The sequence below is a fragment of the Leiobunum rupestre genome, chromosome 9 (assembly GCF_980474605.1).
Source record: "Leiobunum rupestre chromosome 9, qqLeiRupe1.1.hap1, whole genome shotgun sequence".
NCBI classification, from domain to species: Eukaryota; Metazoa; Arthropoda; class Arachnida; order Opiliones; family Sclerosomatidae; genus Leiobunum; species Leiobunum rupestre.
The window spans coordinates 36,742,648-36,770,489 of NC_143392.1; the positions used below are offsets into that span (position 1 = coordinate 36,742,648).

Sequence of the window (27,842 nt, forward strand, 5' to 3'; positions counted from 1 at the left end):
GCGAAAATGCCAGAGTATATTTGGAAATTCAAGCCATAGATACAAAAACCACAACAATAACGACCGTAGAGGCGCAATATTTATATTTAATTATACACGTACGAATATCAAAGTACTAAAATATAATTGCTGTCAACTGTCTTCGTTGGTGGATAATTTATTCTCTAGGTGTTCCTTCAGTTCACCTTCGGAGGCGTCTTTAATTGTCTTTCCGAAACCGTAAAAAGTGTTTTCGTTGTAGACTTTAGTCTTATCTCTGAAGGTTCCGTGCAGTTTGTCCCATAACGACGAGTTGAACCCAAAATTGACGTGGAAGTACCTGAATAATCATTGGTTATGTCAAACAGCTAGTTTTTAAGTTTAATTACAGGTTTGCCACACGTCAGGGAGAACAGGGAAATCCGGGAAAAATCAGGGAATTTCAAGAATATTCAGGGAATTCAATTTTATATTGATACTTTTCGAAGGTAATTTTACTCTAGATCTATGTCAAATTCTAGGATTATCATATATTTTCTTGAAAGTTTGGCTAATTTTTTCAACATTGCAATAACCAAGAATGTATTTATTTATACTCAGGGAGAATGAATATGTTGAGATTATTTTTAGCGTTACTCCAATTCCACCCGTTGGGCCCCCCGGTATGCTCCTCCGCTTTAATAAAATCAAATAATACTGCAATCTCATTGGTTCTTAAAAATTACGTTTTTCGACGCGATTAACGCTGCTGCGAGGACGCAAAAATAAGACCGCCTCCTTTTCCCCTCCCCCCCCCCCTTAGCGTGACGGGGTTAGGGGCTCAACGTGTCCGTCGATAGTCTCGACATATTCATTCTCCCTGAGTATAAATAAATACATTCTTGCAATAACCTTTTACGTGTATAAGTCCATTTAAATTTATTAACTTCTGATAAAAGTAAGATATAAAATAAAAATTTTGGCCTCAAAAAGTCAGGGAAAATCTCTTAAAATGGTCAGGGAAAACAGGGAAATTGAGGAATAGTCAGGGAATTTGAATTCAAAAATTTTGTGGCAACCCTGAATTATATCTCACATAAGTGGTTCAGTTAATTGCTGGATTTTTTGCATGCTAATTTTTTACTTAAGGGCTTTTTATTAATTACACTTAAGTCTTTAATCTTTAAGTCTAATATGTTATCTTTGCCATTGTGTTATTTTTTAAGATGCGTATTTTCTGACTAGAGGCTCTTATATTATTTGACGTCAATTCTACGTCATTTTACACGTAGCTATCAGTAATTATTTCGACTAACTGATACACATGACATTTCTCGGCTATGACGAAATTTCTATGTCATTTTACACGTAACTGTAAGTAATTATTCGATTAACTGAAACACTCATGGAACATATTTTTAGGCTTAATCCAATTGGACCAATTAACTAATAAACCCGAAACATACGCCAAAATCCATTCATCAAACAGAATCGCCTTCCAGCGCTCCTACGGAGAGAATCGCGAAATCTTTCCACCCAAATACAAATTACAAGTTTAGAAATATGATATGGTGAGCTAACGATGTATTGTATTCTACATTTGGAAATGTTTCTAATATCTGACATCGTGGCGTTACAAACGGCGCTGTTTTAAAATGAACCAAGCGCGCGGTCTAGTTTCAGGTCCAGTAGTTTATTTGTCCAAGTGTAGTTTTGAAGTTACGAACTGGTGATGGTTATCGTGAAATGTGGAAGAAGGTTGCCACGGCCAAATCGAGTCGGCTTTGACTCCGGAATGGTCGATTATACTGAAGTAGAACATGTAGACCGTATTGCCTATGATGACGGCTGCAAAAAAAGGTTTCACTTTTTCCCCTACTAATGTCATAGATACTAGCATACGTAAAGTAATGCCAGTAAGTATGTCAATTAGGAAACAATATCACCGAACAAAGCCCCCTAGTGTCTAAATAGACCTAAGGCGAAATATACTACAGTCAAGGACGATAACTTGCTACTCAGATCGAGTGCGAGTCCAAGTCGGAGATTGTTGAGAATGCGAGTGTCGAAAGAAGGTTTGGTCAGGAAATTAACATTAAAACAATAGGAACTGTCATACTCATTGTTATTATGTTACTTATAATAATAGACAGGTTAAGTTAGCACCAAAAAAAGTTTTTCTCGGCGCCACGAGCTCATGTTTTTTATCACGCCTGATTCGCACGCGGGCTTCGAAACAAAGCCAAAGCCCCTCGCGACTCCAGATCGTGCTCTCCGATATTAGGCTTAAATTTTTAACAAAATGGTAAGTCACGAGTCCAAGTCACAGCTTGAAAAGAGTATCAGTGCCGAAAAAAGGTTCGCTAGAAAAGTAGCATTAAAGCAATAGTAAGTGTCATACTTAATGTTATTATGTTACTTATGTTAATACTTAGATATTTATTAGCTAGTATTTTATGATAAACAACAATCTTTACCTGATACCATAGACTAAGAAAGGTTTCACAAGGACATTTCGCGTGTGACCCCCCTTAGCTTTTTCCTGTATAACCGGCGGCGCGAGACCCCCCGACTTCGTTAATGGTGCGAACGGCCGCGCGCCCAGCGGATTTTTAAGAAAGTGGTGATCACGTGCATATTATTTTCAAACCCATATTGTTGAGAATGCGAGTGTCGAAAGAAGGTTTCGTCAGGAAATTAACATTAAAACAATATAAACTGTCATACTCATTGTTATTATGTTACTTATAATAATAGACAGGTTAAGTTAGCACCAAAAAACGAGCAGAAAACGTGTACGGGGATCTTGTAGAAGGTGCAGGCTGTACGCACAAAGGTACACTCTGTTTAAAAAGTCTTCGACAGCTGAAATTTTTGCCCTCTTTTTAATTCTGCTAGAAAACTATAATAGATAGATCGATGAAACCAATTGCAACTAGTATTTATTTTCCAATATCTTTCGTTATTTATCGGTTTCGTCCGCCAAAAATTTATAGTTTGGCGGGTACCGTCAAAACTCATTTTTGACAACTTTTTAAATATTGGTTCTACAGCATTGACTCGCGCGTTTTTGAATTCACAATGGTCGATTCATATTTAGAAAGTGGACAAATGTACCCTCTACAACCAACGGTTGATAAGTTATCGCGTTTACAAACTTTCGTCGAAATTGGGAAACACCTAAAATGCATCAAGCGATTATTAATAACGCAACTTCGACAGCGATCCAACAACATATTTAATTAATGGCTGGTTTAAAATTGTGGTAACCATTATTATAAACAATTTCTAACGCAAATAGCTTTTTAAAACCTTTAGCGTATAAAAAAGGATATTCCTAAAACCACTTGCCAAGTTGTTCTTGGGATTTGTTTTTTCTTTAAACCGGCCTTTAATTAAATATATTTTCAATGTTATTGAATCGCTGTCGAAGTTGCGTTATTAATAATCGCTTGATGCATTTTAGGTGTTTCCCAATTTCGACGAAAGTTTGTAAACGCGATAACTTCTCAACCATTGGTTGTAGAGGGAACATTTTTCCACTTTCTAAATATGAATCGACCATTGTGAATTCAAAAACGCGCGAGTCAGTGCCGTAGAACCAATATTTAAAAAGTTGTCAAAAATGAGTTTTGACGGTACCCGCCAAAACTATTAATTTTTGGCGGAAGAAACCGACAAATAACGAAAGATATTGGAAAATAAATAATAGTTGCAATTGGTTTCATCGATCTATCTATTATAGTTTTCTAGCAGAATTAAAAAGAGGGCAAAAATTTCACCTGTCGAAGACTTTTTAAACTACTCCACTACAAGTATCAGAGAACGTGTAGGGGGACCTTGTAGGAAGTGCAGGCTGTACGCACAAAGGTACATCTACTCTCCTACAAGTATCAGAGAACGTGTATAGGGGGATCTTGTAGGAGGTGCAGGCTGTACGCACAAAGGTACATCTACTCCACTACAAGTATCAGAGAACGTGTAGGGGGACCTTGTAGGAAGTGCAGGCTGTACGCACAAAGGTACATCTACTCTCCTACAAGTATCAGAGAACGTGTATAGGGGGATCTTGTAGGAGGTGCAGGTTGTACGCACAAAGGTACATCTACTCCACTACAAGTATCAGAGAACGTGTAGGGGGACCTTGTAGGAAATGCAGGCTGTACGCACAAAGGTACGTCTACTCCCCTATAAGTATCAGAAAACGTGTAGGGGGATCTTGTAGGAGGTTCAGGCTGTACGCACAAAGGTACGTCTACTCTCCTACAAGTACCAGAAAACGTGTAGGGGGACCTTGCAGGAAGTGCAGGCTGTACGCACAAAGGTACATCTACTCGCCTACAAGTATCAGAAGACGTGTAGGGGGATCTTGTAGAAGGTGCAGGTTGTACGCACAAAGGTACGTCTACTCTCCTATAAGTATCAGAAAACGTGTAGGGGGATCTTGTAGGAGGTGCAGGTTGTACGCACAAAGGTACATCTACTCGCCTACAAGTATCAGAAGACGTGTAGGGGGATCTTGTAGAAGGTGCAGGTTGTACGCACAAAGGCACGTCTACTCTCCTATAAGTATCAGAGAACGTGTAGGGGGACCTTGTAGGAAGTGCAGGCTGTACGCACAAAGGTACATCTACTCTCCTACAAGTATCAGAGAACGTGTATAGGGGGATCTTGTAGGAGGTGCAGGCTGTACGCACAAAGGTACATCTACTCCACTACAAGTATCAGAGAACGTGTAGGGGGACCTTGTAGGAAGTGCAGGCTGTACGCACAAAGGTACATCTACTCTCCTACAAATATAAGAGAACGTTTATAGGGGGATCTTGTAGGAGGTGGAGGCTGTACGCACAAAGGTACATCTACTCCACTACAAGTATCAGAGAACGTGTAGGGGGACCTTGTAGGAAGTGCAGGCTGTACGCACAAAGGTACATCTACTCTCCTACAAGTATCAGAGAACGTGTATAGGGGGATCTTGTAGGAGGTGCAGGTTGTACGCACAAAGGTACATCTACTCCACTACAAGTATCAGAGAACGTGTAGGGGGACCTTGTAGGAAGTGCAGGCTGTACGCACAAAGGTACGTCTACTCCCCTATAAGTATCAGAAAACGTGTAGGGGGATCTTGTAGGAGGTTCAGGCTGTACGCACAAAGGTACGTCTACTCTCCTACAAGTACCAGAAAACGTGTAGGGGGACCTTGCAGGAAGTGCAGGCTGTACGCACAAAGGTACATCTACTCGCCTACAAGTATCAGAAGACGTGTAGGGGGATCTTGTAGAAGGTGCAGGTTGTACGCACAAAGGTACGTCTACTCTCCTATAAGTATCAGTAAACGTGTAGGGGGATCTTGTAGGAGGTGCAGGTTGTACGCACAAAGGTACGTCTGCTCTCCAACAAGTATCAGAGAACGTGTAGGGGGACCTTGCAGAAAGTGCAGGCTGTACGCACAAAGGTACATCTACTCGCCTACAAGTATCAGAGAACGTGTAGGGGAATCTTGTAGGAGGTACACAAAGGTACATCTACTCGCCTACAAGTATCAGAAGACGTGTAGGGGGATCTTGTAGAAGGTGCAGGTTGTACGCACAAAAGGTACGTCTACTCTCCTATAAGTATCAGAAAACGTGTAGGGGGATCTTGTAGGAGGTGCAGGTTGTACGCACAAAGGTACATCTACTCGCCTACAAGTATCAGAGAACGTGTAGGGGAATCTTGTAGGAGGTACACAAAGGTACGTCTACTCTACTATACGTTTTCTGGCGCTGGCTTAAAATTTCTAATGTACTTACACCAATGTACTGGGAATAAAACCAGTGGAGCGAAAGTGCAGGTAAAGTAGGTGAAAGCTTCAACCGGATGCATGGCTGTGGCCGAAAACGGAGTGGGTTGCTTGTACCGGTGGTGCATTTTGTGCACCCAACGGTATACCAAAGGCAAGTGCATCATACGGTGGGCGTAGTACAAGCTCAGGTCCTAGAAGGCGGTAATATCAAGAATGAATTTAGCTCAAAGTTGAAAAAGCGGGCAGAGCACATTCCCGGAAGAAAAACCTTGTCTCGCGTAATTCATTAAAACAAAAATTTCATATCCTCGGTTAATCTAAACATATTCTTTATAATAGAGAGGTTAAGCAAAACACTCTAGAAGTTTTAACAACAATGTTCGAGGGGGACCATTCTTTAAAATCGGTTAAATGCGCTTTCAGTTCGCCGGCTCACGCAATCAAGTACGTTTGCAATCTAATTTTAACAAAGTTCACACCTTTCTCTAACCCTGGGTTCACCTAGGAGCAACAAACACAAGGAGAACGCAGCTAGCCTTTAAACACGCTAACGCAGTGTTGTGTGCAAATTTCATTGGACGAACCTTTACGCTGCACATTTTACGGAAAGGGGGAAGACAATTTCCGAATTTTCCCCTTCCGACGGCAGCAGGCGCTAAAGCGTCTAACCAATGAAAACTGTACGCAAGAAAATGCATAACTTTTGACGGGTTGCGTTCTCCCTGTGTGGGGTGCTGTGTTTGTTGCTCCTAGCTGCTAGATAAATAATAATTTGTCATAATTCTGTCTCGATTTGTTGAGTTGGTAAATTATAATTATCAGTATTTGTATTCAAACACTTTCAAAATATTACGACGCGTCCCGTAAGCTCGCCAGAAATATGGCGTCGTCTTGAAGTGGTTAAATATTCTACTCCGAAGTGCAAACGGGAAAAGTAAAACGTCTAAAATGTTCACGTTACTCCCGACGTTGTTTTTCAAACTTCTAGAGCGCTCTGCTTAACCTCTTTAATATCATGAATGTAATTATATAGTTACTTCCGGAGAATGACGATCCACGGCCATCATTATCGAACATTTCCCCCCGGCACGAGTAGGGGGAATGAAAAACTTCACCGGAGTGTGCTTCAATGCCGTTGGAATACATCAGTTTCAGCATAAGTAACATAATAACCATAAGTATGACACTTCCTATTGTTTCAATGCTAATTTTCTAACCGTAAATATTTTTAAACACATAATAATCAGCTAGACTAATACCCAAGGCACCACCTTAGGCCTAAGCCATCAAGCGACTTTTAAAGCAATTAATTGAGGTGGCCGGGTTACAACGCGTAGGAGGGTGGTGGCAAGCCCATCATGCCACGCGAGCCAACAGCTCCCTACACTAACTATTACCGTTATCCTCAAAGAATTTTTATTTTCAACACTAACCCTCCGGGCCAGCTCCGACTTGGACTCGCAACTGAACTGACTTGTGAGTAGTATATTATAGTCTATTAGGGCTATTTTAGAATCTTGGATTGCGGAATAACTGTGAAAATCAGTTCGGTGATAATCTAGGCTTTATGTCATACTTATAGGTATTATTTGGCTCTAAAAATCGTTTCAATATGGTCATTCTCCCAATTTGCAAATAAATACATTATCTATAATAAAGGGTGACTTAAGGGTTCCCTAGTGTAACGGCCGTCCGACCAACCTCAAAAAGACGCGAAAAAATGGCGGAAGTACACACTTTTTTGGAACCAATTTACTCCCGAAAAAACATAGTCCCTAGGCAGAGCTCTCCGTGGTTGGATAAATGCTAGAGAGATTTAAATCTTTTATCACGCGTAATTAAATTTACTTGAACAGATTTATTAAGATGCCGCTTTTTCGACATGAAAGTTGGCCATTTTAATTAAAAAAAATTGAACATAACTTAATTAATATTCACCGCTTTTGCGATATGAAACATAACTACTTTCTCACTTCACGTCACGTGAGCTACCCGTATCTGACAACATCGTACGTCACTATTACCACATATGCTTGTCAGCCAATCAGAAAAAAATCGCAAAATTCGAGGTTGGTCAGACTGCTGATACCGAGGGGCTAACCACTCTTAGAAAGTCTTACACCGGATTACGTTTAGATTAGCACTGCCAAAGGCAGGGACTTCAAAGCTTACGCGTAATCCCATTAGTACAGTCAAAGGTACGGCTCTGTACACCGATTACGCGGAGTGATCAGCCCCTCGGCTGATACTCCTGTAAAGCATTATAGAGATAGGCAGTAGAGAGGTTACGCCAGCACCAGAAAATTTCCAGAAAACGTGTAGAGGAAACTTGTAGAAGGCGCAGGCTGTACACAAAAAGGTACGTTTACAATCCTACAAGTTCCCCCTACACGTTTTCGGGTTGTGGCTTAACATGTCTAGTGTCATACTCCATCTGATAATATCTATTCTTTTGTAAGCAAAATAATAACTGACCGTGTAGATAAACAAGGCGGGAATGGATAGCAAGAAATACAACCAGCCATAATCGGAAATGGTGTAGTACAAGGTGCTGTAACCACCTGCGGCGATGTAAGTGCTGACTGTACCCGAACATATCGAGCCTGAAAGGATTTATAGATATCTACATAAATAACATTTTGAAAGTAAGTATGACACTAAACGATTTCACTTGATGATAGTCTGTTGTGGAGCTCTCGCGTAATCAGCAGTCTCTCTTCTTTGGCATAATTACTGCCAGCTAGGGGCAACAAACACAAGGAGAACGCAGCTAGCCTTTAAACACGCTAACGCAGTGTTGTGTACAAATTTCATTGGACGAGAATTTACGCTGAACTTTTTATGGAAAGGGGGAAGTCAATTTCCAAATTTTTCCCTTCCGACGGCAGTAGGCGCTAAAGCGTCTAATCAATGAAAACTGTACACAAGAAAATGCACGACTTTTGACGGGTTGCGTTCTCCTTGTGTGTGGTGCTGTGTTTGTTGCTCCTAGCTGCCAGGTTAATTTGAATCAATAACTAATCGGTATTTCGCCTAAGTAAGCGTTTTTATTTTTTGAAGGCCTTTCAATTTTAATTAAGCCTGTTCTTTTAAGACTGACGGCTTAAAGCAAGTATCGGCTCGACGTGTAGTCAATAGATGTCGCTAGCGTCGAAATCAGAAAGGCGCTACTTATAGGTTGTACTCGCGTTGATTGGATCGTTTGTAAATTTTTCAATAACATAAATTACAGCAATTGTAAACTAATTTTTTTCATGGGATATATAATTTAGGTTAAAGTGCACTAAATAGAGTACAAGTTGTCTAATTATAACACTCTACAATGGCTCACTGACGACGATATCGTTTCGCTATTTTAAATTTTAGCTTCCTTTGCCATTAATAGATGGCACCACGCTCTCCAGTAAAGTCACGTTTTTCGAAGAAACGGATAGATTCATGGCCATCTCTAATAACAGGGGCCTTTTCATAATACAGGTGGCAATGATAGAGCCGACAGTTGCTTTAAAATCATCGGTCATCGTTACTTGGCAGTTCCAAAGACTATCAGACAGATGATCAGATCACCCAGGTTAATACCCAAGGCACCACCCAAAGGCCCCAAGGTCATCTAGTGAAATTTACTGCCTTTATCCCAAGTGGCCGGGTTACAATGCGTAGGAGGGTGGTAGCAAGCCCTTCATGCCACGTTAGCCAACAGCTCCCTACACTCACTATTACCGTTAACCTCTACATGTATTTAAAGGCATTAAAAGTCGCTCGATGACTTGGGCCTAAAGTGGTGCATTGGGTATTAGCCTAACTGATTATTTTTTTGATTATTATTAAAACCAACATTCAAAATGAGGGAATTATAGAAAAGTTGATTTTATAAAATAAAAATTGGTCTTTCTCAACTTGTTAAAATGTTGCTCTTACGTCACAAGACCAAGCTTTATTAGTATATTCTTCGCACGAGCGATTTGCACGCGCGATACAAAATCCTATATTAACCTGGCGACTGTAGCGCGCGATCGTAGACATTGAGTTGGGAATAAATAGAGGTACAACTAAATCTGTCTGGCGCGGGACCAATTTCGTTCAATAAGGAGACTTTATCAACTTCATCGTTCTACCGTGGCGGCATCTGTCTCTAGTGGTGGAAACTATATTAAGATTGAATTTTTTCACGAATCTGATGCGAAATTGAAATGTATGATTACTCGTAACAAACAAACCTTTGAAGTGGTTTCAAAATAATTTTATTCTGTTAACACGATCCTTTTAAACACAAGTTACGGTGAGTTAGCTAATAATTATATATTTTTAGCCATATAACTTTACAAAATATAGATGGCGCAACTACCTAATTATAAAGATGAATTTCTTACAGTCTTATCAGAACAGGTCCCGCGTAACGATAGCAACTGAAATCGTAATTGTAATTCTAGCAGTATTATTCCCAATTCAATGATCGTAGACTTGTAAAAGTAAGAGACCGTGACGTCAAAGTCACATTTAAAACAATAAAGCCACTTTATTTTTATAAAAAATAACTGTTAGCACTTACTGAAAGCCAAAACAAGAGTGCCCAAAATGATTTCGTGTTTCTCATCTTTCCAAGACAGAAATTTCCTTGGTTGACATTTCCATTCTTCGGGTTTCTCTCGTCTTTGAATGTAAAAGTACCTTCGTGAACAACGCAAAATTAATAATCTGTCGAAATTAATATATTAAATTATGCATAAGGCAGTTAAGATCCATTTCCATAATTTACGATACGCTGGTGATTGACGTTTAGAGTGAAAGGGTGGTAGTATCCTCGATTCCTACTGCCTTATTCGAAATTCATACGCGCGCCTTTCCAGGTCCTCCTATAGCTTAGAGGAACATGATTCCTTCAAAGAAGATAGTATTAAGGTACTAAACGGGGGGGGGGGGGGGAACCTCCTACGTTAGTATACCGGAGTGCAGATTTCGCTGAGTGTGAAATGGGAATTTAAAATTAAATTATTTTAAAAGAAGTACCAGTACACTATTCCAAATACAACATCGTTTGAATTTAAAAGTTATTCAATCCTCTAATTAATATAAATAAGGCTTAAATTTAAGTATTTAACTAACAAATATGTATAATTGCTCTAAAATGATGTCACTCTTTAACGCCAACAATTGTCAGCCATTTTCTTCACCCCCAGCGCCACACAACGGAAGACGCAAAAACAAACTATACAGATTAATACTAATGCTCGCGCCCGCCGCGTAATTTAGGACCGCTGCCATGGCGACGGACAAATTTCGGCGAACGCTATATAGTCGTTGTTTGTCGAAATATCGGAAGATGGCGCGGCTGTAGCTCTAACCTCAATAAATCAAATCTTAAACATTCAATTACAAAATAACCGTTCGATATTTTTCTACGTTGTTTCCGCCATTCCGGAAAACATTTCATGGTCCTTCCTGTCAAATATAAAACTTTAATCTTGGCGATTTATTACATTACCACGTTAAAAATTACTAGCCCCAAATTTTCAAAATACTTTATACTCTCTTTAAAAACGAGTATAATTTTACTAACGACGGTAAGTAATCGATTGGGATTTTAATCATAATCCTGTAAGGCCAAAAATATGAGATTTTACATAAGACTATCAGTGTATTAATAAGATATTCCTTAAAAATTAATTATTATTGGTAAATAAAATTAGTTTACTTCCTCTAAAAAATATAAATTGCTTCCTAGGAAGAAACCTAGATGGCGGACGATACCAAATAACATCCCTGTACAAATCGATGACATTTTACCCAAAATCTCTTATCCGATTGGAGAGACAGATAGCTCGAAGTTAACGATAACGGCGGATGCCTGCAAATCCATACCGTTTTAATCTACCATTTTAGCTTAAAGGAAGAATTGCAATCAACTTGGACTTACCAATGTATGAATCCGCACATGGGGAAGTATATGACGTAACCGAATAATATACTCCAAGAAACGTTACTGAGCCACTGTTTGAAATAATTTAAGGATTCATCTTGGAAGCCCAACTGCTTGGATATGCAAACCCATATAAAAAGCCAATTTCCTAAATAGCACAAATATGTTTAAAAATACGATAAAAAAATAGGTCAATGCAATTTACCATTAAGACTCAATCCGAAAAAGCCAATCAGAACGGCGAACGCGAAAACACTCCATCTGGTGGGCCATACTTTATCCAAAAAGTCGTAATAACCCTTTTGAATTGATACAAAAGATTCAGTAAAACAGTCACCCGTCGAACCAGGCTCGTAGTTCGCCATTTTGCTTCTCTCCGTATCTAGAATTTACTGATAAGTGTGTACCGTTGTAGTAATCAAAGGTTGCTATCATTTCGATAGACTTCAATCAAAGGTTATTTAATTTTATTAAAATCACGTTTATCAATGAGGGGATTTAATATTATGCGTGACTTGAACTTCGCAGCTTGTATAAGGGAGACTTTGAATTGGGTTGAATGATAATTGAATATATTATTTATTAAGTAATTGCAGAATAGGAATTTCCACACAAAATATTTCTACACGCGTTCACTGTTTTTTTTTCTACGTCAGCCACCACCAATTTCGCTAAAACTAAACAAAAAGTTGGCTGTACATTTTTCATTTTCCGATAAGATTTCCCCTAATTGTATTACACCGAGCTCGAGTTAGGCTTAGTGACTTCGGAGTTCAAACTGATTTTAATTAATTTTATATACTAATTAAATTATTATTGCAATACTCATATCATTCTGTGAAAGTATTGCTAATACCATAAGTAACATAATAACAATAAGTATGACAATTAACGAGATTTACAACCAAACTGATTTTCATAGTTATTGCGTAATCAAGATGTTTTCTCAGCACAGAGCTCTCTAGTGTCTAAAATATACGAGACTTCCGCTAAGCCTAAATATCTGGTTTGAGATAGATAGGTGGAATATTAGGCTAAAATAATATAAATTAAAAAAAGTTTTTCTCGGCGCCACGAGCTCATGTTTTTTATCACGCCTGATTCGCACGCGGGCTTCGAAACAAAGCCAAAGCCCCTCGCGACTCCAGATAGTGCTCTCCGATATTAGGCTTAAATTTTTAACAAAATGGTAAGTCACGAGTCCAAGTCACAGCTTGAAAAGAGTATCAGTGCCGAAAAAAAGTTCGCTAGAAAAGTAGCATTAAAGCAATAGTAAGTGTCATACTTAATGTTATTATGTTACTTATGTTAATACTTAGATATTTATTAGCTAGTATTTTATGATAAACAACAATCTTTACCTGATACCATAGACTATGCTGCTGATACACTACTCAGTGGCTGTCAATGAAATGTTCAGCCTTAGTTCACAAGGCTATAAACATCGATACCGTGCTAAATTTTTCGTTATTTTAAATATTTAAATCCTCTCCGTTTATGACTAGTTAAGTAAACGAAATTCTTTTATACATTAAACATTTGATATAACAAATTTAGTAATATCACTTGGATTAATTTTAATCCGCCGTGTTTTGTAAATACTTTCACTCGGTAGCAGACGACACACCGAGCTCAAGAGTTGAGGGTAGTCCATAGGTGGTTTCTTCTAACTTAACTTATCGAGTAAAATATATAACGTTGATCTAAATCATCCTGGCAAAAACAGTTCTCCTTCCCCCTCTTACCGTAACGAACATTTTATTGAAAGGTCTATTATGTTATGAACTTCTTACGCATAAAGTGTCCTCTTTATGCTGATAACAAGAATGAATAGCCTAATTAAAGGGAAACGGCCAAGCTTTTCCAAATATGGCCTTATTTCCGTATCAAAAGATTAACAAGACGTTCAATATACTAACACGTACCTTTTTTTGTTTTGGAAAAATAGCTTTTGGCCCAAAAAGTTAAAACGAAAAATAACGCCAGTTGTTTGGGTTTGAATTTTCGCGCCATCTTAGGGGCTGCCGCCTAACCCCGTATGAGCGATTTGCGAACTATCCTAACTTTTAAAATCACGCAATTTAGGCTTAAGTCTCTTATAACTGGAACGCGCCGCGCGTGCAAAACATATTTTTCGCGTCTTCAGCAGCGCGCGCTTTTACGTGGTTTTTCTGTCTCACCGACTTCTCACCAGGTGTCGCGGCGGACGCGCGCTTTTCGATTTCCCGAAATTTCTTTATTTTATTAAAAATTAACCACTCAATATTTTTTGATGCGGTTTTCGCCATAAATTTTAGTTTTTAATGGGCTATAGGGCTATTTAACTGGTTAAAGCTTGACCGTTCCCCTTTAAATAAACCCCTCTCTGACTGTCTTGCCCCCTTGCTGAAAAATGTTGCCAGATCTATGCATAAAGATAAACTGTAAACAAACCAGTTATATATCCAGTCACAGAAGCACAAACGCTATAATCGGCTACGAACGATCTTTTATTTAAAGGACTATTAATGTTAAAGGAAAATATCTAGCGTTGCCAGACGTACGATAGTTATCGTACACTTCGATAATTTCGGGCCAGTTTTGAGACTGTAGGATTATTTTAAAAATCGTTCTATATAGTACGCTATTTTCGATAATTCAGCTTGCGCGTACGAAAATGAAAGATAATTGTTTAATTAGGTGGAAAACGAGTTAAAACTGCAACTTTTTAACATTAGATTTTTGATTTCAATTAGTCGAATTTCATTGAAGCGTTATTAAATTTTTTGATTTATCAAGTTTAACGTCACTTTTCCCACAAAATTCAAATTTACCACCATTTTTCGATAATTGTTTTCTAAAATCGTGCTCAAATATAAAGCATAGCGCCCAAAATCTCGCCCCCTGTTTACATGACAGAGCTGAAACTTGCACGCAGTGTAGAGGTATAGCAGTAATATAGATTAAAAATTAAACGGAATTTAAAAGTCAATCGGATCGAAAATTAAAAGACTACGTACTTTTTTTTTTAAAAGTGTTAAGGGGGTCGGATGAAAGGGACTGACAAATCGCCGCTAACTACTTTTAACCAGCGAAACTTGGTTTGGCGGGTAGAGGAAACCCTATTATGTATATCTTAAAAAAATGATATTGATATGTTTACTGGATAAAAAGATATGTAAAGTGTTGCAAATGGGGATGACAATAACCACAACAACACTTCACATCTATGTGACGAAAACAATAGTTCCACTTTATATATACATGCATATAGATGTGGAACTAACTATATATATATATATAGAAATGTGGAACTAAAAACTGTAATTTTTACATTTTCTATCATCAGTAATGTTCCACTTTTATGATATTCCTCCCTAATAAAAACGTATATAATAAACTAATAGAGGGGAAAACGCACTCAAAGTCAAGTACAAATGCACTCGATAAAGTTCAACGGAACAAGTGCATCCGCACCAGGCTTTTGTTTTCTAAAGTTCGGATGCACCAGGAACGAGATAAATTATCAGTTCCCTCATAGCAATTACGTAAAACTGATAGATCTATTTCGTAACCGACAACAATATAGATTGTTTGGAATTGAAGGATTATACAACCTATTGAAATGAGACTGTAATCAACAAATATTATAAAATCATTTATTTTTACATAGATATAGAACGAAAATATTAAGTAGAATATATACATGTATAAAAAATCGCGTTGGTTTAAAAAAATATAATACATTAAATTAAAAATTAAACTTTGTAAATATTTTAAATATTTAACTATAGCCAATTAGAGATTAGGAATCGCTGGTTTTTATCCGGTACGTACCGTGCAATACATCCCAAATGAAGGTACCAGAACCAAAATTGTAATGAGTATATCTAAAATTCAAACTGTATTTAGTATTGAAAGACTAATTCTTGTCATGGTAAAAATGTACTTAATAATAAATAACTAAAACTACAGAAATACCTCTAAATAAAACACTGTAATTTTAGTTTTTATTTTATGTGGTTAATATTCACCAAAAATTTGAAATGAAACAGAAAACTTTGAAGTATCGCATTTAAAACAACATTAATTTACAAATTAAATCATTAACCATCGAAATAAGGGCCAAATTTCAATCTAACCGTCGAAATCAGTAACATATTTCAATCTAACCATCACAATAAGCGCCATATTTCAATCTAACCATCACAATAAGCGCCATATTTCAATCTAACCATCACAATAAGCGCCATATTTCAATCTAACCATCGAAATAAGGGCAAATTTCAATGTAACCATCGAAATCAGTGCCAGATTTTGATCTAACCACCGAAATAAGTGCAAAATTTCAATGTAACCATCAAAATCAGTGCCTGATTTTAATCTAACCATCGAAATAAGTGCAAAATTTCAATCTAACCATTGAAATCAGTGCCAAATTTCAAGCTAACCATCGAAATCAGTGCCATATTTCAGTCTAACCACCGAAATAAGTGCAAAATTTCAATGTAACCATCGAAATCAGTGTCAGATTTTAATCTAACCATCGAAATAAGTGCAAAATTTAAATCTAACCATCGAAATTAGGGCAAAATTTAAATCTAACCATCAAAATAAACGCAAAATTTCAATCTAACCATCGAAATCAGTGCCAGATTTTAATCTAACCATCGAAATAAGTTCAAAATTTTTATCTAACCATCGAAATAAGTAATAATAATTTTAAATAATCTACCTTATTTGTTATCAAAATGTATGAAATTAAGATATTTACTGGTGATGGTTGTCGTGAAAAACCACAGCTGGCATCCATGGCCACATTGAGTTTAGTTTAATTCCGCTGTGGGCTTCCATGTTGTAATAGAAAACGTACAAGCCATGTATGGTGAAAACCGCTAGAAAATCATCAAAATGCGGTGTTAGCATTTGTAGATGCATTTATAACCATATACTACTAAATCTTGAAACAATAAACCTTCGCAGGCACCAGTTTTTTCAAAAAACCGTTTCGGAATAAAAAATAGTGCAGGGTAAAATACGTCATAAACTTACTTTCTAAAACCATTAGTAACTAAAATATGGCTACTTAATACGTAAATATCCCCTAGGAAGTTTAATATTGACATTTTACACCTAAAGGCGTAGTGATACACGCGGTACTTATAGTACGTAAATGGATACTTATGGTCTTAGATGGATACTTTGATGAATACTTATGGTAGGACGATGGATACTTTGATGAATACTTATGGTAGGACGATGGATACTTTGATGAATACTTATGGTAGGACGATGGATACTTTGATGAATACTTATGGTAGGACGATGGATACTTTGATGAATACTTATGGTAGGACGATGGATACTTTGATGAATACTTATGGTAGGACGATGGATATTTAGTGGATACTTATATTACAACGATGGAGACATAGATGGATACTTATGGTACTACGATTGATACTTAGATGGATAGTTATTGTACTAAGATGGATACTTATGGTATTAAGATTTATACTTATGGTACTAAGATGGATACATAAATGGATACTTGTGGTACTACGATGGATTAGAAGGGTAGTGATGGTACTAAGATGGATACTTAGAAGGGTAGTGATGGTACTAAGATAGATACTTTCGGTGCTAAGATTGATTTAATTATGCAAAGATGGTGGTAAGAGATGTTAAAAGAAGTTTTTAGCTGACTCAGTTGGCAACTTACACCAATGCACAGGCATCAAGATCAAAGGAATGTAGCTCAGCAACTCGTATGTGCACATTTCAACTGGGTGCATGGCTGTGGCGGAAAATGGCGTGGGGTACTTGAATTGATGGTGGTACTTGTGAAATCGTCGGTACATGTATGGCGTGTGGTACACTCGATGGGCGTAATACACAAGTAGATCCTGTTAGAGTTTTTCTGATAAAACCGTACACACTTTATGACAAATAATTGGTAAATCTGGTGTACTCACCACGGATAAGAACAGAGCCGGAAAGGAGAAGATATAGTAGATAATGCTCATTTCACTGATATCGAAATAAATCTTGGAATACGGACCTCTGTTGTTAAAGTAACAGGTGAAAACGGAAGCCAGCAAGATTCCTACATTCACGAAATGTTAATTAGACAAACGAACTTAATTTTCTGGTGAATCTCGTGATGCGATAACAGAGAAACTATTTTGATATTATTATACCTGAAACAGGTCCGAAAACCGGAAGTTAAACCTTAATTATTTTATATGAAAATGTCTATACACGTTACCGGGGCCCGTGCCTTATGGGGCCCTGGTTTGAACCAAATAAGTGCATTTTAAAACGGGGTAATTTCCCGAAAATGAATAGCTATATCCAGTAATAACGGCTTTCTTGGGGCCCGGAATTATTCTTTAACAGTGGGCCCGGGCCCACTCGCACCAACCTGAATGGAGATGGGTTCGTTTTCTAATCGCATAAGTTTTTTAAGCCACTCTAGTCACTCTGATTTCGTATTTTCTAGTCACTCTGATTTCATATTTTCTAGTCACTCTGATTTTGTATTTTCTAGTCACTCTGATTTCTTATTTTCTAGTCACTCTGATTTCTTATTTTCTAGTCACTCTGATTTCTTATTTTCTAGTCAGTCTGATTTCGTATTTTCTAGTCACTCTGATTTTGTATTTTCTAGTCACTCTGATTTCGTATTTTCTAGTCACTCTGATTTCTTATTTTCTAGTCACTCTGATTTCTTATTTTCTATTCACTCTGATTTCTTATTTCCTAGTCACTCTGATTTATTTTTTCTAGTGACTCTGATTTCTTATTTTCTAGTCACTCTGATTTCTTATTTTCTATTCACTCTGATTTCTTATTTCCTAGTCAATCTGATTTCTTATTTCCTAGTCAATCTGATTTCTTATTTCCTAGTCACTCTGATTTCTTATTTTCTAGTCACTCTGATATCTTATTTTCTAGTCACTCTGATTTCTTATTTCCTAGTCACTCTGATTTCGTATTTTCTAGTCACTCTGATTTTGTATTTTCTAGTCACTCTGATTTCTTATTTTCTAGTCACTCTGATTTCTTATTTTCTAGTCACTCTGATTTCTTATTTTCTAGTCAGTCTGATTTCGTATTTTCTAGTCACTCTGATTTTGTATTTTCTAGTCACTCTGATTTCGTATTTTCTAGTCACTCTGATTTCTTATTTTCTAGTCAGTCTGATTTCGTATTTTCTAGTCACTCTGATTTTGTATTTTCTAGTCACTCTGATTTCGTATTTTCTAGTCACTCTGATTTCTTATTTTCTAGTCACTCTGATTTCTTATTTTCTATTCACTCTGATTTCTTATTTCCTAGTCACTCTGATTTATTTTTTCTAGTGACTCTGATTTCTTATTTCCTAGTCAATCTGATTTCTTATTTTCTAGTGACTCTGATTTCTTATTTCCTAGTCAATCTGATTTCTTATTTCCTAGTCAATCTGATTTCTTATTTCCTAGTCACTCTGATTTATTATTTTCTAGTCACTCTGATATCTTATTTTCTAGTCACTCTGATTTCTTATTTCCTAGTCACTCTGATTTCGTATTTTCTAGTCACTCTGATTTTGTATTTTCTAGTCACTCTGATTTCTTATTTTCTAGTCACTCTGATTTCTTATTTCCTAGTCACTCTGATTTCTTATTTCCTAGTCACTCTGATTTCGTATTTTCTAGTCACTCTGATTTTGTATTTTCTAGTCACTCTGATTTCTTATTTTCTAGTCACTCTGATTTCTTATTTCCTAGTCAATCTGATTTCTTATTTCCTAGTCACTCTGATTTCTTATTTTCTAGTCACTCTGATATCTTATTTTCTAGTCACTCTGATTTCTTATTTCCTAGTCACTCTGATTTCGTATTTTCTAGTCACTCTGATTTTGTATTTTCTAGTCACTCTGATTTCTTATTTTCTAGTCACTCTGATTTCTTATTTTCTAGTCACTCTGATTTCTTATTTTCTAGTCAGACTGATTTCGTATTTTCTAGTCACTCTGATTTTGTATTTTCTAGTCACTCTGATTTCGTATTTTCTAGTCACTCTGATTTCTTATTTTCTAGTCACTCTGATTTCTTATTTCCTAGTCACTCTGATTTCGTATTTTCTAGTCACTCTGATTTTGTATTTTCTAGTCACTCTGATTTCTTATTTTCTAGTCACTCTGATTTCTTATTTTCTAGTCACTCTGATTTCTTATTTTCTAGTCAGTCTGATTTCGTATTTTCTAGTCACTCTGATTTTGTATTTTCTAGTCACTCTGATTTCGTATTTTCTAGTCACTCTGATTTCTTATTTTCTAGTCAGTCTGATTTCGTATTTTCTAGTCACTCTGATTTTGTATTTTCTAGTCACTCTGATTTCGTATTTTCTAGTCACTCTGATTTCTTATTTTCTAGTCACTCTGATTTCTTATTTTCTATTCACTCTGATTTCTTATTTCCTAGTCACTCTGATTTATTTTTTCTAGTGACTCTGATTTCTTATTTCCTAGTCAATCTGATTTCTTATTTCCTAGTCAATCTGATTTCTTATTTCCTAGTCACTCTGATTTCTTATTTTCTAGTCACTCTGATATCTTATTTTCTAGTCACTCTGATTTCTTATTTTCTAGTCACTCTGATTTCGTATTTTCTAGTCACTCTGATTTCTTATATTCTAGTCACTCTGATTTCTTATTTCCTAGTCACTCTGATTTCTTATTTCCTAGTCACTCTGATTTCGTATTTTCTAGTCACTCTGATTTTGTATTTTCTAGTCACTCTGATTTCTTATTTTCTAGTCACTCTGATTTCTTATTTCCTAGTCAATCTGATTTCTTATTTCCTAGTCACTCTGATTTCTTATTTTCTAGTCACTCTGATATCTTATTTTCTAGTCACTCTGATTTCTTATTTCCTAGTCACTCTGATTTCGTATTTTCTAGTCACTCTGATTTTGTATTTTCTAGTCACTCTGATTTCTTATTTTCTAGTCACTCTGATTTCTTATTTTCTAGTCACTCTGATTTCTTATTTTCTAGTCAGACTGATTTCGTATTTTCTAGTCACTCTGATTTTGTATTTTCTAGTCACTCTGATTTCGTATTTTCTAGTCACTCTGATTTCTTATTTTCTAGTCACTCTGATTTCTTATTTCCTAGTCACTCTGATTTCGTATTTTCTAGTCACTCTGATTTTGTATTTTCTAGTCACTCTGATTTCTTATTTTCTAGTCACTCTGATTTCTTATTTTCTAGTCACTCTGATTTCTTATTTTCTAGTCAGTCTGATTTCGTATTTTCTAGTCACTCTGATTTCTTATTTTCTAGTCAGACTGATTTCGTATTTTCTAGTCACTCTGATTTTGTATTTTCTAGTCACTCTGATTTCGTATTTTCTAGTCACTCTGATTTCTTATTTTCTAGTCACTCTGATTTCTTATTTCCTAGTCACTCTGATTTCGTATTTTCTAGTCACTCTGATTTTGTATTTTCTAGTCACTCTGATTTCTTATTTTCTAGTCACTCTGATTTCTTATTTTCTAGTCACTCTGATTTCTTATTTTCTAGTCAGTCTGATTTCGTATTTTCTAGTCACTCTGATTTCTTATTTTCTAGTCAGTCTGATTTCTTATTTTCTAGTCACTCTGATTTCTTATTTTCTAGTCACTCTGATTTCGTATTTTCTAGTCACTCTGATTTCTTATTTTCTAGTCACTCTGATTTCTTATTTCCTAGTCACTCTGATTTCGTATTTTCTAGTCACTCTGATTTTGTATTTTCTAGTCACTCTGATTTCTTATTTTCTAGTCACTCTGATTTCTTATTTTCTAGTCACTCTGATTTCTTATTTTCTAGTCAGTCTGATTTCGTATTTTCTAGTCACTCTGATTTCTTATTTTCTAGTCAGACTGATTTCGTATTTTCTAGTCACTCTGATTTTGTATTTTCTAGTCACTCTGATTTCGTATTTTCTAGTCACTCTGATTTCTTATTTTCTAGTCACTCTGATTTCTTATTTCCTAGTCACTCTGATTTCGTATTTTCTAGTCACTCTGATTTTGTATTTTCTAGTCACTCTGATTTCTTATTTTCTAGTCACTCTGATTTCTTATTTTCTAGTCACTCTGATTTCTTATTTTCTAGTCAGTCTGATTTCGTATTTTCTAGTCACTCTGATTTCTTATTTTCTAGTCAGTCTGATTTCTTATTTTCTAGTCACTCTGATTTCTTATTTTCTAGTCACTCTGATTTCGTATTTTCTAGTCACTCTGATTTCTTATTTTCTAGTCACTCTGATTTCTTATTTTCTATTCACTCTGATTTCTTATTTCCTAGTCACTCTGATTTATTTTTTCTAGTGACTCTGATTTCTTATTTCCTAGTCAATCTGATTTCTTATTTCCTAGTCAATCTGATTTCTTATTTCCTAGTCACTCTGATTTCTTATTTTCTAGTCACTCTGATATCTTATTTTCTAGTCACTCTGATTTCTTATTTTCTAGTCACTCTGATTTCTTATTTTCTAGTCACTCTGATTTCTTATTTTCTAGTCAGACTGATTTCGTATTTTCTAGTCACTCTGATTTTGTATTTTCTAGTCACTCTGATTTCGTATTTTCTAGTCACTCTGATTTCTTATTTTCTAGTCACTCTGATTTCTTATTTCCTAGTCACTCTGATTTCGTATTTTCTAGTCACTCTGATTTTGTATTTTCTAGTCACTCTGATTTCTTATTTTCTAGTCACTCTGATTTCTTATTTTCTAGTCACTCTGATTTCTTATTTTCTAGTCAGTCTGATTTCGTATTTTCTAGTCACTCTGATTTCTTATTTTCTAGTCAGACTGATTTCGTATTTTCTAGTCACTCTGATTTTGTATTTTCTAGTCACTCTGATTTCGTATTTTCTAGTCACTCTGATTTCTTATTTTCTAGTCACTCTGATTTCTTATTTCCTAGTCACTCTGATTTCGTATTTTCTAGTCACTCTGATTTTGTATTTTCTAGTCACTCTGATTTCTTATTTTCTAGTCACTCTGATTTCTTATTTTCTAGTCACTCTGATTTCTTATTTTCTAGTCAGTCTGATTTCGTATTTTCTAGTCACTCTGATTTCTTATTTTCTAGTCAGTCTGATTTCTTATTTTCTAGTCACTCTGATTTCTTATTTTCTAGTCACTCTGATTTCGTATTTTCTAGTCACTCTGATTTCTTATTTTCTAGTCACTCTGATTTCTTATTTCCTAGTCACTCTGATTTCGTATTTTCTAGTCACTCTGATTTTGTATTTTCTAGTCACTCTGATTTCTTATTTTCTAGTCACTCTGATTTCTTATTTTCTAGTCACTCTGATTTCTTATTTTCTAGTCAGTCTGATTTCGTATTTTCTAGTCACTCTGATTTCTTATTTTCTAGTCAGACTGATTTCGTATTTTCTAGTCACTCTGATTTTGTATTTTCTAGTCACTCTGATTTCGTATTTTCTAGTCACTCTGATTTCTTATTTTCTAGTCACTCTGATTTCTTATTTCCTAGTCACTCTGATTTCGTATTTTCTAGTCACTCTGATTTTGTATTTTCTAGTCACTCTGATTTCTTATTTTCTAGTCACTCTGATTTCTTATTTTCTAGTCACTCTGATTTCTTATTTTCTAGTCAGTCTGATTTCGTATTTTCTAGTCACTCTGATTTCTTATTTTCTAGTCAGTCTGATTTCTTATTTTCTAGTCACTCTGATTTCTTATTTTCTAGTCACTCTGATTTCGTATTTTCTAGTCACTCTGATTTCTTATTTTCTAGTCACTCTGATTTCTTATTTCCTAGTCACTCTGATTTCGTATTTTCTAGTCACTCTGATTTTGTATTTTCTAGTCACTCTGATTTCTTATTTTCTAGTCACTCTGATTTCTTATTTTCTAGTCACTCTGATTTCTTATTTTCTAGTCAGTCTGATTTCGTATTTTCTAGTCACTCTGATTTCTTATTTTCTAGTCAGACTGATTTCGTATTTTCTAGTCACTCTGATTTTGTATTTTCTAGTCACTCTGATTTCGTATTTTCTAGTCACTCTGATTTCTTATTTTCTAGTCACTCTGATTTCTTATTTCCTAGTCACTCTGATTTCGTATTTTCTAGTCACTCTGATTTTGTATTTTCTAGTCACTCTGATTTCTTATTTTCTAGTCACTCTGATTTCTTATTTTCTAGTCACTCTGATTTCTTATTTTCTAGTCAGTCTGATTTCGTATTTTCTAGTCACTCTGATTTCTTATTTTCTAGTCAGTCTGATTTCTTATTTTCTAGTCACTCTGATTTCTTATTTTCTAGTCACTCTGATTTCGTATTTTCTAGTCACTCTGATTTCTTATTTTCTAGTCACTCTGATTTCTTATTTTCTATTCACTCTGATTTCTTATTTCCTAGTCACTCTGATTTATTTTTTCTAGTGACTCTGATTTCTTATTTCCTAGTCAATCTGATTTCTTATTTCCTAGTCAATCTGATTTCTTATTTCCTAGTCACTCTGATTTCTTATTTTCTAGTCACTCTGATATCTTATTTTCTAGTCACTCTGATTTCTTATTTTCTAGTCACTCTGATTTCTTATTTTCTAGTCACTCTGATTTCTTATTTTCTAGTCAGACTGATTTCGTATTTTCTAGTCACTCTGATTTTGTATTTTCTAGTCACTCTGATTTCGTATTTTCTAGTCACTCTGATTTCTTATTTTCTAGTCACTCTGATTTCTTATTTCCTAGTCACTCTGATTTCGTATTTTCTAGTCACTCTGATTTTGTATTTTCTAGTCACTCTGATTTCTTATTTTCTAGTCACTCTGATTTCTTATTTTCTAGTCACTCTGATTTCTTATTTTCTAGTCAGTCTGATTTCGTATTTTCTAGTCACTCTGATTTCTTATTTTCTAGTCAGACTGATTTCGTATTTTCTAGTCACTCTGATTTTGTATTTTCTAGTCACTCTGATTTCGTATTTTCTAGTCACTCTGATTTCTTATTTTCTAGTCACTCTGATTTCTTATTTCCTAGTCACTCTGATTTCGTATTTTCTAGTCACTCTGATTTTGTATTTTCTAGTCACTCTGATTTCTTATTTTCTAGTCACTCTGATTTCTTATTTTCTAGTCACTCTGATTTCTTATTTTCTAGTCAGTCTGATTTCGTATTTTCTAGTCACTCTGATTTCTTATTTTCTAGTCAGTCTGATTTCTTATTTTCTAGTCACTCTGATTTCTTATTTTCTAGTCACTCTGATTTCGTATTTTCTAGTCACTCTGATTTCTTATTTTCTAGTCACTCTGATTTCTTATTTCCTAGTCACTCTGATTTCGTATTTTCTAGTCACTCTGATTTTGTATTTTCTAGTCACTCTGATTTCTTATTTTCTAGTCACTCTGATTTCTTATTTTCTAGTCACTCTGATTTCTTATTTTCTAGTCAGTCTGATTTCGTATTTTCTAGTCACTCTGATTTCTTATTTTCTAGTCAGACTGATTTCGTATTTTCTAGTCACTCTGATTTTGTATTTTCTAGTCACTCTGATTTCGTATTTTCTAGTCACTCTGATTTCTTATTTTCTAGTCACTCTGATTTCTTATTTCCTAGTCACTCTGATTTCGTATTTTCTAGTCACTCTGATTTTGTATTTTCTAGTCACTCTGATTTCTTATTTTCTAGTCACTCTGATTTCTTATTTTCTAGTCACTCTGATTTCTTATTTTCTAGTCAGTCTGATTTCGTATTTTCTAGTCACTCTGATTTCTTATTTTCTAGTCAGTCTGATTTCTTATTTTCTAGTCACTCTGATTTCTTATTTTCTAGTCACTCTGATTTCGTATTTTCTAGTCACTCTGATTTCTTATTTTCTAGTCACTCTGATTTCTTATTTTCTATTCACTCTGATTTCTTATTTCCTAGTCACTCTGATTTATTTTTTCTAGTGACTCTGATTTCTTATTTCCTAGTCAATCTGATTTCTTATTTCCTAGTCAATCTGATTTCTTATTTCCTAGTCACTCTGATTTCTTATTTTCTAGTCACTCTGATATCTTATTTTCTAGTCACTCTGATTTCTTATTTTCTAGTCACTCTGATTTCTTATTTTCTAGTCACTCTGATTTCTTATTTTCTAGTCAGACTGATTTCGTATTTTCTAGTCACTCTGATTTTGTATTTTCTAGTCACTCTGATTTCGTATTTTCTAGTCACTCTGATTTCTTATTTTCTAGTCACTCTGATTTCTTATTTCCTAGTCACTCTGATTTCGTATTTTCTAGTCACTCTGATTTTGTATTTTCTAGTCACTCTGATTTCTTATTTTCTAGTCACTCTGATTTCTTATTTTCTAGTCACTCTGATTTCTTATTTTCTAGTCAGTCTGATTTCGTATTTTCTAGTCACTCTGATTTCTTATTTTCTAGTCAGACTGATTTCGTATTTTCTAGTCACTCTGATTTTGTATTTTCTAGTCACTCTGATTTCGTATTTTCTAGTCACTCTGATTTCTTATTTTCTAGTCACTCTGATTTCTTATTTCCTAGTCACTCTGATTTCGTATTTTCTAGTCACTCTGATTTTGTATTTTCTAGTCACTCTGATTTCTTATTTTCTAGTCACTCTGATTTCTTATTTTCTAGTCACTCTGATTTCTTATTTTCTAGTCAGTCTGATTTCGTATTTTCTAGTCACTCTGATTTCTTATTTTCTAGTCAGTCTGATTTCTTATTTTCTAGTCACTCTGATTTCTTATTTTCTAGTCACTCTGATTTCGTATTTTCTAGTCACTCTGATTTCTTATTTTCTAGTCACTCTGATTTCTTATTTCCTAGTCACTCTGATTTCGTATTTTCTAGTCACTCTGATTTTGTATTTTCTAGTCACTCTGATTTCTTATTTTCTAGTCACTCTGATTTCTTATTTTCTAGTCACTCTGATTTCTTATTTTCTAGTCAGTCTGATTTCGTATTTTCTAGTCACTCTGATTTCTTATTTTCTAGTCAGACTGATTTCGTATTTTCTAGTCACTCTGATTTTGTATTTTCTAGTCACTCTGATTTCGTATTTTCTAGTCACTCTGATTTCTTATTTTCTAGTCACTCTGATTTCTTATTTCCTAGTCACTCTGATTTCTTATTTTCTAGTCACTCTGATTTCTTATTTCCTAGTCAATCTGATTTCTTATTTCCTAGTCACTCTGATTTCTTATTTTCTAGTCACTCTGATATCTTATTTTCTAGTCACTCTGATTTCTTATTTTCTAGTCACTCTGATTTCGTATTTTCTAGTCACTCTGATTTCTTATTTTCTAGTCACTCTGATTTCGTATTTTCTAGTCACTCTGATTTCTTATATTCTAGTCACTCGGATTTCATATTTTTTAGTAACTCCGATGTCGAATTTAATAATATCAGAAGTGCATGAACTTTCTAAGTGTAAAGACATACCAATGGTGAGAGATGACAGTCCCAGCGCAATCTCCGACTTCTGCTCCTCCCACGTTAAAAATTTCTTAGGTTGCAGTTTCCAATCGGCAGCGTTGTCTCTAAGTCTATAATAGAAATACCTGCAAAAACCAAATCATCGTCAAACAGATTCCAAGTGGAGAGTATAGCGATTTCGTACCACTGAAAGAACAATCCAACTGGAATGTAGATGGCGTACGCGGTTAAAAGGTTCGTCAAAATGTAAAAAGGCAAATTCTGCAGCGAGTACTTCTCTAGAGAAGGCCACGAAGAATCGTCAACCGAAAGAGTTTGCGAATTGATAACGTCGGCTTCGCTCGGGTTCGATTGGGCCCCCTCGAATTGACGGAACAGACAGACAGCGACTAGAATCCAATGGCCTGCGTTCGAACAAACACTTTTAAATATACTTCCTTATTGAGGAGTCAAATGAAAACTTTACGATTACCTTTAAAAAGACTAATCGCCAAAGTAGCGCATATTAACGCTAAAGTATTAGCTAAACAAGTTGGAAATAAATTCCAAGTTTTGTTGAAATCGGAATAAAGTCGACTTTGAAGTTGTTCCCAGAATCCCGGCATTTTAATATCATAAAATTTAATAATTTACAAAACAATCAGTATTTTCTAACTAGGTAGAAAATTGTCAACGCAATAGCTTGCTATAAAGTTAAACTTTGTATTTATTTTATAATGGAGTAAAATTTCGCTGATTCGAGTTAT

At 35.4% G+C, this 27,842-nt stretch overlaps 2 protein-coding genes across 2 annotated transcripts; both read right to left on the reverse strand.

The window, feature by feature from the left end:
• Nucleotides 1-3: 3 nt before the first annotated feature.
• Nucleotides 4-13,196, reverse strand: LOC149927327 (lathosterol oxidase-like). Its single transcript, XM_090159215.1, has 8 exons — nt 13,022-13,196; nt 11,866-12,042; nt 11,658-11,808; nt 10,293-10,411; nt 8,219-8,346; nt 5,751-5,934; nt 1,686-1,806; nt 4-319 (listed from the first exon to the last, which is right to left on the reverse strand). The coding sequence occupies exons 1-8, from the start codon at nt 13,029-13,031 to the stop codon at nt 133-135; spliced, it is 1,077 nt and encodes a 358-aa protein (XP_090015341.1). The 5' UTR covers nt 13,032-13,196; the 3' UTR covers nt 4-132.
• Nucleotides 13,197-15,282: 2,086 nt separating this feature from the next.
• Nucleotides 15,283-27,799, reverse strand: LOC149927328 (lathosterol oxidase-like). The gene is made up of 7 exons (XM_090158825.1): nt 27,569-27,799; nt 27,281-27,500; nt 27,103-27,221; nt 17,615-17,745; nt 17,362-17,545; nt 16,414-16,534; nt 15,283-15,529 (listed from the first exon to the last, which is right to left on the reverse strand). Exons 1-7 carry the CDS (start codon nt 27,699-27,701, stop codon nt 15,445-15,447), a joined length of 993 nt encoding a protein of 330 aa, XP_090014951.1. The 5' UTR covers nt 27,702-27,799; the 3' UTR covers nt 15,283-15,444.
• Between the last annotated feature and the right edge of the window lie 43 nt (nt 27,800-27,842).